Below are 11,519 nucleotides of genomic sequence, written 5' to 3' on the forward strand. Positions count from 1 at the left end.
TATTGTGCTTTGGTTTGTTGCACTTTGTAGATATTGCATTTTTTTTTTTTTTTAACAAATTGATCGTTTGTGGCAGCCTGCATCCAGCAAGCCTGCTGGCTCCATTTTTCCAACAGCATGTGCTCACTTTGTGTCTCTGTGTCACATTTTGGTAATTCTCATAATATTTCAAGCTTTTTTATTATTATTATATCTGTTATGATAATCCATGATGAGTGATCTTTGATGTTACCATCGGAATTGTTTTGGGACGCCACAAACCGCACCCATATGAAATGATGAACTTAATAAATGTGTGTGTTCTGACACTTTGCTGGCTGTTCCCTCGTTTTTTGCTTTCTTCTCTGACTTCCCTATTCCTTGACCGTAGCAATATTGAAATTAGGCCAGTTAATAACCCTACAGTGGCCAATAAAGGCTCAAGTGAAAGGAAGAGTCACAGTTGTCTCATTTTAAATCAAAAGCTGGAAATGGTTAAGCTTAGTGAAGGAGGCATGTTGAAAGCCAAGACAGGCTGAAAGCTAGACCTCTTGCACCAAACTGCTAAGTTGTGAATGCAAAGGAAAAGTTCTTGAAGGAAACTAAAAGCGCTACTTCAGTGAACACAAATTATAAGAAAGTGAAACAACCATATTGCTGATACGGAGAAAGTTTGAGTGGTCTGAATAAAAGATCAAACCAACCATAACATTCCCTTAAACCAAAGCCTAATCCAGAGCAAAGCCCTAATTCTCTTCAATGTGAAGCCTGAGAATGTTGAGGAAGCCGCAGAAGAAAAGTTTAAAGCCAGCAGAGCTTGGTTTATGAGGTTTAAGGAAAGAAGCTGTCTCTATAACATGAAAGTGCAAGATGAAGCCTTAAGTGCTGATTTAGAAGCTGCAGCAAGTTATTCAGAAGATCTACCTAAGATACTTGATGAAGGTGGCTACACTAAACAGATTTTCAGTGCTGACAACAGCCTTGTATAAGAAGATGATGCCATCTAGGACTTTCTTTTTTATTTTTTTATTTTTGAGACAGAGTCTCGCCGTGTTGCCCAGCCTGGAGTGCAGTGTTGTGATCACGGCTCACTGCAGCCTTGACCTCCCAAACTCAAGCCATCCTCCCACCTCAGCCTCCCAACTAGCTGTGACTACAGGAGTACACCACCATGCCCAGCTAACTTTTCTGTTTTTTGTGGAAATGGAGTCTCACCATGTTGTCAGAGCTGGTCTTGAACTCCTGGGCTCAAGTGACCCTCCCACCTCGGCCTCCCAAGGCGCTGGGATTACATGTGTGAGCCACAGCACCCAGTCTCTAGGACTTTCATAAATAGAGAGAAGTCAGTGCCTAGCTTCAAAGGACAGCCTGACTCTCTTGTTAGGGGCCAGTGCAGCTGGTGACTTTAAGTTGAAGTCATTGCTCATTTACCATTCTGGAAATCCTAGGGCCCTTAGGGATTATGCTAAATCTACTCTGTGCTCTTTAAATGGATCACCAAAGCCTGGATGATAGCACATCTGTTTACAGCATGACTTAGTGAATATTTTAAGCCCACTGTTGAGTCCTACTGCTCAGAAAAAAAGATTCCTTTCAAATATTACTGCTGATTGACAGTGCAGCTAGACACCAAAGAGCTATAATGGAGGTGTACAAGAGGATTAATGTTGTTTTATGCCTACTAATGCAACATCCATTCTGCAGCCCATGGATCAAGGAGTCATTTTGACTTTCAAGGCTTATTATTTAAGAAATACATTTTGTTAGGCAATAGACTCCTCTGATGGATCTGGGCAAAAAAAAATGGAAAGCCTTCTCAAAAAGATTCACCAATCTAGATGACAGTAAGAGCATTCATGATTCATAGGAGGATGTCACAATATTAACATTAACAGGAGTTTGTGAGAGGTGGATTCCAGATCTCATGAATGACTTTGAGGGGTTCAAGATTTCAGTAAAGGGAGTCACTGCAGATTTGGTAGAAATAGCAAGACAACTAGAATTAGAAGTGGAGCCTGAAGATGTGACTGACTTGCTGCAATCTCATGTTAAAAACTTTAATGGATGGGGAGTTGCTGCTTCTGGATGAGTAAAGAAAGTGGTTTCTTGAGATGGAATCTACTCCTGGTGGATGCTGTGAACATTGTTGAAATGTCAACAAAGGACTTAGAATATTCTGCAAACTTAGTTAATAAAGCAGTGGCATGGTTTGAGAGGATTGACTCCAGTTTTGAAAAAAGTTCTGCTGTGGGTAAAATGCTAGCAAGGCCAGGCATAGTGGCTCACACCTGTAATCCTAGCACTTTGGGAGGCCAAGGTGGGCGGATCACCTGAGGTCAGAAGTTCAAGACCAGTCTGACCAACATGGTGAAACCCTCTACTATAAATACAAAAATTAGCTGGATGTGGTGGTATGCACCTGTAATCCCAGCTGCTCAGGAGACTGAGGCAAGAGAATCGCTTGAACCCAGGAGACAGAGGTTGCAGTGAGCCACGATCACGCCACTGGTCTCGAGCCTGGGCAACAGAGCAAGACGACTCCTAAAAATAAATAAATAAATAAAATGTTATCAAATAGCCTAGCATATTACAGAGAAGTCTTTTGTGAAAGTAAGAGTCAACTGATGTGGCAAACTTCATTGTTGTCTTATTTTAAGAAATTGCTGCTGGCACAGTGGATCATGCCTATAATCCTAGTATTTTGGGAGACTGAGGCAAGAGGATCACTTGAGACTAGGAGTTCAAGATCAACCTGAGCAACATAACATGATCCCATCTTTACAAAAACAGATTTTTGTTTTAATTCATTGGCATGATGGTGCACCTGTAGTTCTAGCTACTCGGGAGGCTAAGCTGGGAGGATTGCTTGAGAAGGAAGCAGTCTTTCTGGAGGATTGCTCCAGAAGTCAAGGCTGCAGTGAGCTATGATTGCGCCACTGCACTCCAGCCTGGGTGACAGAACAAGACTCTATTTCAAAAAAAACGAAAAGAAGGAGAGAGAAAAAGAGAGGAAGGAAAGGAAAGGAAGGGGAGGGAAAGGGATTGCCACAGCCTCTTAACCTTCAGCAGCCAACACCCTGATCAGTCAGCAGGCATCAATATGGAGGCAAGACCCTCCACCAGCAAAACGGTTATAATTCACTGAAGGCTCAGTTGACTGTTCGCATTTTTTAGTAATAAAGTATTTTAAAATTAAGGTGTGTACATTTGATTTTTTTAGATGTGTTATTGCATACTTTAATAGACTATGGTACGTTGTAAACATAACTTGTATATGTACTAGGAAACCAAAATATTTGTGTGACTTGCTTTATTGCATTATTCACTTTATTATAGTGATTTGGAACCAAGCCTGCAATAGCTCTGAGGTATGCCTGTAGTTCACTGGGCCCTGGGTAAAGCACTCAGCAGGATTTTGTCTCAGTAGCAGGGAAAAATCAACCCTACACTGAGCAGTGGCTTCAGACCTTCCTAATAATTCATAAAAGCAGGACCCCAAAGGATCAAACTGTTTTCTAGTAACTTAACTGCTTTCCAGAACAAAGCATAAGAATATTTATAGGAATACCAAAATATTTAGCACCCAGCAAGGTAAAATTCATAGTGTCTGGCATCCAGAGATCATCAGGCTTTAAAAAAGCAGGAAAACACAATTGATAATGAGGTAATCAGTCTTCAAAATTGGCCTAGAACTGACAGAAATGTTAGAAGACAAGGACATTAAAACAGTTATTATAACTGCATTTCATGTGTTCAAGAGGCTAGAGGAAAGACTGAGCCATAGAAGATACAGAAAGAGACCCACAGCTGGGTGCAGTGCCGTGTGCCTGTAGTCTCAGCCATTCAGGAGGCTGAGGCAGGAGGATCACTTGCACCCAAGAGTTCAAGGCCAGCCTGGGCAACATAGCAAGACCCCTGTCTCAAAAACAAAACAAAAATTCAAACTTCTAGAGATGAAAACTACGTCTAAGATGAGGAATACGCTGGATAATAATGAATGCAATAATTGAGAATTTTTTAAAGAGGAAATACACACTAGATGAGATTAATGACAGATTGGATAATGCCAAAGAAAAGATTAGTGAATTTGAAGCCATAGCATTAGAAACTATCCAAGGTGAAGTGCAGAGAAAAAGAATCCAAAGTCATAGTCATGAGGACAGCATAAAGACATTTGATGTCTTTTTGTTTTGTTTTGTTTTCCTTTTTGTGGAGAACAGGGTCTCTCTATATTGCCCAGGCAGGTCTTGGACTCTTGGGCTCATACTGTCCTCCTCCTCCTGCCTCCCTGAGAGCTGGGATTACAGGTGTGAGAAAAGTTTGCTTTGCATTAATCTTTTTTTTTTTTTTGAGACGGAGTCTCACTCCGTCACCCAGGCTGGAGAGCAATGGCACAATCTTGGCTCACTGCAACCTCCGCCTCCTGGGTTCAAGTGATTCTCCTGCCTCAGCCTCCCGAGTAGCTGAGATTACAAGTGTGTGCCACCACACCTGGCTAATTTTTGTATTTTTAGTAAAGACGGGGTTTCACCATGTTGGCCAGGCTGGTCTTGAACTCCTGACCTCAGGTGATCTGCCCACCTCAGCCTCCCAAATTGCTGGGATTACAAGCATGAGCTGCTGTGCCCAGCCTGCATTAATCCTTTCTTAGCTATTGGATAATGTGTTCCACCAAACAAGGTAGTTAACCAAGAAAGAGGAGACAAGTAAACCACAGAGCCAAATCCGTCAACTGAGAGCTCCAGGATGATATCAAAGAATGTGAATGTCCAGCCAGAATGAGGTAGAAGAAGAAAGGGAGTTTGATAGAGTTTCTGATATGTTGAAATCAGTAGTTCTCAAATCGGGGTGAATTTGTCTTCTTCTTCCCCGTAGGCATTTGACAATGTTTGGAAATATTTTTGGTTTGCATTGTGTGGGGGAGGTGTTATAGGCAGCTAGTGAGGGCCTACAATGCACAGGGCAACCCCACAGAACAAAGAAATGCCAAGCCCAAAATGAAAATAGTGTTACTGTTGAGACACCCTGGAGTAGGCAAATTGGATGGGGCTGTTAGAAAAAAACAGAATTGATTTGTAACAAAAAGTATACAGGTGATAAAAAATGAAGCTGTTAGTACTTCTAAGAATAATAATAAAGCAAATTGGAATGTAAAATGTACTTAGCCTGCAGTAAATAATATTTACATGGTTTTCACATTGTAAACTAATTATTAATAAACCACTTCAAGTGACAGCAACGCAAGATGACAGCCACAGCAGGCTCAGTAGTAAAAGTCCCTTGCAATTTCTGACTGTTGGAAGAAGTCAAAGAAAGCCAGAAAGGAGTAGGAGATGACACAGTTAGCTGGAGTCTAGAAGATTACGAAGACATGACACTTACAACATGGACAGGGATGATAATTGGGCCTCCAAGAACAATTTATGAAAACCGAATATATAGCCTTAAAATAGAATATGGACCTAAATACTCAGAAACACCCCCCCTTGTAAGATTTGTAACAAAAAATTAATATGAATGGAGTTAATAGTTCTATTGGAGGGGTGGACGCAAGAGCCATATCAGTGCTATCAAAATGGCAGAATTCATATAGCATCAAAGTTGTCCTGCAAGAGCTTCGACACCTAATGATGTCTAAAGAAAATATGAAACTCCCTCAGCCACCTGAAGGACAGTGTTAGAGCAATTAATCAAAAAGAAAAACCACAGGCCCTTCCCCTTCCCCCCAACATTCGATTTAAGCAGTCTTCATTTTTCACAGTAGTAAATTTTCTAGAAATGTCTTGTAGACCTCAGAGTACTGGAAAGGAAGCTCCCATTCAAAGGAAGGTAAGATACTGTAAATGATACTAATTTTTTGTCCATTTGAAATATGTAAGTTATACTATAAACAAATCATCCTGTCAAGTGTAGCCACTGTCCACATAGTTGAACTTCTGGGATCAAGAAAGTCTGTTTAAATTGATTCCCATCATAACTGGTGGGGCACATCTAACTCAACTGTGAAAAGGTACTCACACAATCACCTTGCTGCTGATTACATGGCCTGGGGTCTCTGCCTTCTCCCCTTATCCTCCCACCTCCCACTTTCCCTGCAACAACAGCCCTGTAGCGTGGGGGGCTTGTTAGAGTAGATGTGAAGGCTTCAGGTCACAGCTTGTGGGACTACTGCTGGGTGTGTGGGGTGCTTTGCCTGCACCCCTGGTTTCTTAAAGTCTTAAATGATGCCCCTTCCAAGCCATCATCCTTTCCCCCACACTCCTCCACTTCCGCCTTTGGCCAAAGCATAGATTGTAACCCCTCCACTCCCCTCTGAGATTGGCCTTTGGTGAGGAATTCAGAGCTTTCCCCATGTCTTCTCTCCCCTACCTTTATCAAGGGGTGCTGCTTTTTATTCCATCCTCCTCAGGTTGCTTTTTGCACCATCACCACCCAGCACCTTCCATGACACTTCCTTGCTTTGGCCAGAAGCCATCAGGTAAGGTTGGAAAGAGTCTTTGACCTCACTTTGTTTAGTTTTGGAACCATACTTATTCACTCTCCACCAGCCTGGGAAATGAGTATTGGGTCCTCAGCCCTGCCACTCTCTGCTGTCATCGGCTGATGCATTGTTTTTAACTCAGGTTTTGATAAGGTGAAGAGAATAGTCACCAGGGTTACTCAGACCTGCCAGCTCTCAGAGTCCTTGGTGGTTAAACTTGGAGAAAGGCCACATGAAGACACTTGGAAGCACACATGATCCCTCTGAATTGTTTTACTTTCCTGTAATTGCTTTTGCTTTTAAAAATTGAAGTTTTAAACAGGGCTTTCGTTTGGTCATCCTTGCAATCCACTGGGGTCTAGTTTGGAATCTGACAACTGGAACAAAAAGAACCTTGAATTCAGTGCATGCCTTGGTTTTGGTGCTGCTGCTGCTTCTCAAGATCCTCAGCAGGGATTAAGAAAGAACCAGGTGTGCACAGCAGATTCCCGGAAATTGGCAAGCTGACCTCCTGGCAAATTGCTGCGTCTTTCCACTTTCTGTTCAGGACCACTAAATGCTGATGCATACCAAAATAAAAGCAATTCGTTGTGTAAAAAAATTATTAATAAGCCGAAAAAGTCATTTTATGGTATTAAATGATGTTAGGATATGTGTGTGTAAACAGTTTGGGGCCGGGCACGGTGGCTCACGCTTGTAATCCCAGCACTTTGGTAGGCTGAGATGGGTGGATTGCTTGAGCCTGAGAGTTTGAGAAAGAAACAGTTTGGGAATAGGAATGGATGCAGAAGAACTACATCTTTGCCAGAAGTCAATATTTAGTTTCTAAAGAAAATGAAGTGAGTTCTAAGTGGTTGCTTCGTTTTTTAAAAAATTATTTTTTGAAAATGCGGAATGCTTTATGAATTTACATGTCATCCTTGGAATTTGCATGTCATCCTTTCACAGGGGCCATGGTAATCTTCTCTGTATCCTTCCAATTTTAATATATGTGCTGCTGAAGGGAGCACCTAAGTGTTTGCTTATGAGGAGTGAGACTAGTCGGGGTTTGTGAAAGGTTGGAGTCGGGGATTACCATTTTTTATTATAAGCCTTTTGTACCATTTGATTTTTAAAGCCATGGACATGGAGTTTTTGATTAAAATTTTATTTAAAACAAAGGCAAAAAATACACAATATACAAGTCTATATGTGCATGTGTGTGTGTATAAATATATATGTGCCCATTATTGAAGATAATCGGTACCAAAGTTTCTGAAAAAATAGTTTCCTTGTATGGGAAAACATTATATGTATAGATGCTAATATAATTGATAAAATTTTGATTTATTATTCTATTCACACTAGTTTACACCAAAAGAGTCCTTTCTGAACATCAGAAAATAATTCTGATTGTCCTAATGATATTGACTTAATTATTTCAATGTTTTTGCTCTCTGTTGCAGTTGCAGGATGTGAGTTTGAATCTATGGAATGTCTACAGCAAGATGGATCCTATGTCTCTGGAGAGTTTGCTTTCAGATGTAAGGAGCTAAACCGTAACTTTTAAATATTAGTATACATCCAGCTCAGTGACCTGCTCGTGATCTTTAATTTGAAGAAATGCAAAGTATACTTTAGTTTGCCTTAGTCAAAAAATAGAGCAGTTTCTTTCTTGGTTATTGTCTTGAATTCCTTGGGGGTATAAAGGAGCCTGGCAAGTGACACTGCTCCCTCTTCCACTCTGAGGTAACCTCACTGGAGGCAAAACCAGGGCCTCCTGCCTGGCCTTAGGTTTAGGTTTTTACCTAAAGGCATTCTTTCTGTTGGACTGGACTTTAGCAAAACAATGCAGAAGGCTTTCTCTGGCATGAAAAGATAAAAAGATGAGATTATGGCTTAAAGGAATCAAGGATTAGAGCTGGGGGGCAAACTTTTTCTGTGAAAGTCTAGTTAGTGATATTTTAGCCTTTGTGTGCCTTATGGTCTCAGTGGCAACTACTTGACAATGCCACAGTAGCATGAAAACAGCTCTAGACAGTCTTTAAACAAATGGGTATGTCTGTGTTCCCAGGAAACTATTTACAAAAATACATGGCCTGTCTATATCAGGATTGGGGGGAAATTTGCAATGAGAAGCAACAAACAGAACTAAAGCTTTAGGACTCTGTACTCTGGTTAGGCTGGTCAGTAGTGTTACTCGGTGGCCGTAGATCGATATGCATGGTCATGGACTTAGAATTAGCCATTTCTCCAAGGAGCTTCAGTGCAATTAGCGAGGAACAATATTTAACAACCAAGGTCTGGGCATTAGGTATGTTTCTTGCTTCTGTGAGGACATTGGTTTTAGGCCCTTTGAGTGGGCATGCTGAGAAAATAAAGTAAAAGAATCATAAGGAAAGGAAAAGATACAGTTTCAAAAATTGTATTTCCTTGAAAGCACAGAAGGTTTGAATCTACATATTGAAAAGTGCAGACCGGGCACAGTGGCTCACGCCTGGTGAGGATCAGGCTAAGGCAGGCGGATCACCTGAGGTCAGGAGTACAAGACCACCCTGGCCAACATGGTGAAACCCCATTTCTGCTAAAAATACAAAAATTAGCCAGGCACAATGATGCACTCCTGTAATCCCCACTACTCAGGAGGGAGAGGCAGGAGAATCGCTTGAATCCAGGAGGTGGAGGTTACAGTGAGCTGAGATCATTTCCCTATACTTCAGCCTGGGTGACAGAGCAAGACTCCATCTATGAAAAAGAAAAGAGGTCGAGTGTGGTGGCTCACACCTGTAGTCCCAGCACTTCAGGAGGCCAAGGCGGGTGGATCTTGAGGTCAGGAGATGAAGACCATCCTAACTAAAAAAAATTAGTCAGGTGTGGTGGTGGGCACCTGTAGTCCCAGCTACTCGGGAGGCTGAGGTAGGAGAAGGGCAGGAACCCGGGAGGCGGAGCTTGCAGTGAGCTGAGATCCCACCACCACACTCCAGCCTGGGCGACAGAGCAAGACTCTGTCTCAAGAAAACAAAAAAGAAAAGGATATACCATGCCCCAGGGAAAATTGTCCAACAATGGTCAACACTGAGACATATTCTAATAAAGTTACTAGACTTCGCCCTAAGCCCTGAATCCCCCCAAAAAACAGTAAAATGCTTTGGCATCCAGGTACAGATAAACTAGAAAAATGCAAGGTGGCCTTGAGTTTCTCCATAGCAGAAAAAAAATGAAGCAAAGCACCTATAATAAAATCCTCAACAAAAACATAACACCCAAATTTTATTTTATTTATTTAAAATATATATATATATATTTTTTTTAGAGACAGGGTCTTGCTGTGTTGCCCAAGTTGGAGTGCAGCGGTGATCGTAGCTCACTACAGCCTTGAACTCCTGAGCTCAAGTGATTCCTGCACCTCAGCCTCCTGAGTAGCTGGGACTACAGACATGCATCACCACACCTGGCTAATTTTTTATTTTTCTCTAGAGATGGGGTATTGCTGTGTTGCCCAGGGTGGTCTTGAATTGCTGGAACCCGGGTGGCAGAGGTTGCAGTGAGCCAAGATTGTGCCATTGCACTCCAGTCCAGGCAACAACAGCGAGATTCCATCTTTAAAAAAAAAAAACCTGAAAAATTAAGTAATAAAGATATAAATAACAGTACAAAGTGAAATGAACAGTAAAAGATAAAGCTGGATGGGTGAGGAAGGAGGGAGTAGGAAAAAGAAGTACACTAATTTTATTATTGAACATGGTCAGAGATTAAGGAAATTGAGCATTAAGGTTTTTTCTTTCTTTTTTTTTTTTTTGAGACGGAGTCTCGCTCTGTCACCCAGGCTGGATTGCAGTGGCACGATCTTGGCTCACTGCAAGCTCCGCTTCCCGGTTTCCCACCATTCTCCTGCCTCTGCCTCCCGAGTAGCTGGGACTACAGGCGCCTGCCACCACGCCCAGCTATTTTTTTTTTGTATTTTTAGTAGAGACTGAGTTTCACCGTGTTGTCCAGGATGGTCTCAATCTGACCTCATAATCTGCCCGCCTCGGCCTCTCAAAGTGCTGGGATTATAGGTGTTAAACACCGCGCCTGGCCCGAGCATTAAGGTTTTTACATTAGTTACAAGGTAAACACTAGCACTCAGTAATAATTTTTTGTTTTGTTTTGTTTTTGAGAGAGTCTCACTCTGTTACCCAGGCTGGAGTGTAGTGGCGTGATCTTGGCTCACTGCACCCTCCACCCTACAGGTTCAAGCGATTCTCCTGCCTCAGCCTCCTGAGTAGCTGGGATTACAGGCACATGCCACCACACCTGGCTAATTTTGTATTTGTACTGGACACGGGGTTTTGCCATGTTGGCCAAGCTGGTCTTGAATTCCTGACCTCAAGTGATCTGCCCAACTTGGCCTCCCAAAGTGCTGGGATTACAGGCCTGAGCCACCACGCCCAGCCTCAGTAATAATTTAAGTAATGAAAACACTGTATATCAGAGTATTTGAAAAACAGCTAAAGGAGTGCTTATAAGAAATTTTTAATTGAAAATAAGTAGCCAAGTGAAGAAGGAGAGAAGAGTAAGGAAAGAATTCACTGCATGGAGAGCAGAAAATAATGAAATAGAACATACGAAAGTGGTAGAACTCATACATAATGCCAGCACTGGTACTTTGAACCTGAGAATAATGAAATAGAGAAACTGGTAGCTTAATTGTGGTAGGTTGTATATTTTTTTATAACTTTTTTTCCCCTTCATGCCCTTGTTGTAGTTAACAGTGAGTATTCTTTCCTTTACACTGTTGGCCCTGGTCATATGGAAGGTGATTGGTCATAACATGACATGTCTGACCAGAGGCCTTCGGTGTTCTTGTGTGATTTTTCTTGCCCTCTTACACTCTTAACATGAGAACTTTTCCCAGGTATGTGTCGGTCCTGAAATGACATACATAGACCAGACTGTAACAGCCCAGCTGAGCCGTAGCCAGCCTGCAGACCTGTAAGCAATAACCTGACTAATAAACTCGTCTAACAAGAAAAAAAAAGGGAGAAAGCAGAAATTTCAAAAGAAGAAAAAAGAGGGCAGTGATAGGTACAAGGAAGTT

At 41.8% G+C, this 11,519-nt stretch overlaps 1 protein-coding gene and 1 pseudogene across 2 annotated transcripts in view; both read left to right on the plus strand.

Annotated features, from left to right (window-relative positions):
• The window catches only part of LOC105512741 (chromosome unknown open reading frame, human C20orf194), a 150,329-nt gene that overhangs the window by 13,976 nt on the left and 124,834 nt on the right, over window positions 1–11,519 (plus strand). For both annotated transcript variants that reach the window (XM_011943311.1, XM_011943313.1), the window contains one exon: window positions 7,906–7,983. In XM_011943311.1, the coding sequence (XP_011798701.1) occupies window positions 7,906–7,983 (78 nt within the window). The remainder of the gene's footprint in view (window positions 1–7,905; window positions 7,984–11,519) is intronic.
• Window positions 5,225–5,660, plus strand: LOC105512742 (annotated as a pseudogene).

This window comes from Colobus angolensis, unplaced genomic scaffold, assembly GCF_000951035.1.
Source record: "Colobus angolensis palliatus isolate OR3802 unplaced genomic scaffold, Cang.pa_1.0 Scaffold219, whole genome shotgun sequence".
NCBI lineage: Eukaryota > Metazoa > Chordata > Mammalia > Primates > Cercopithecidae > Colobus > Colobus angolensis.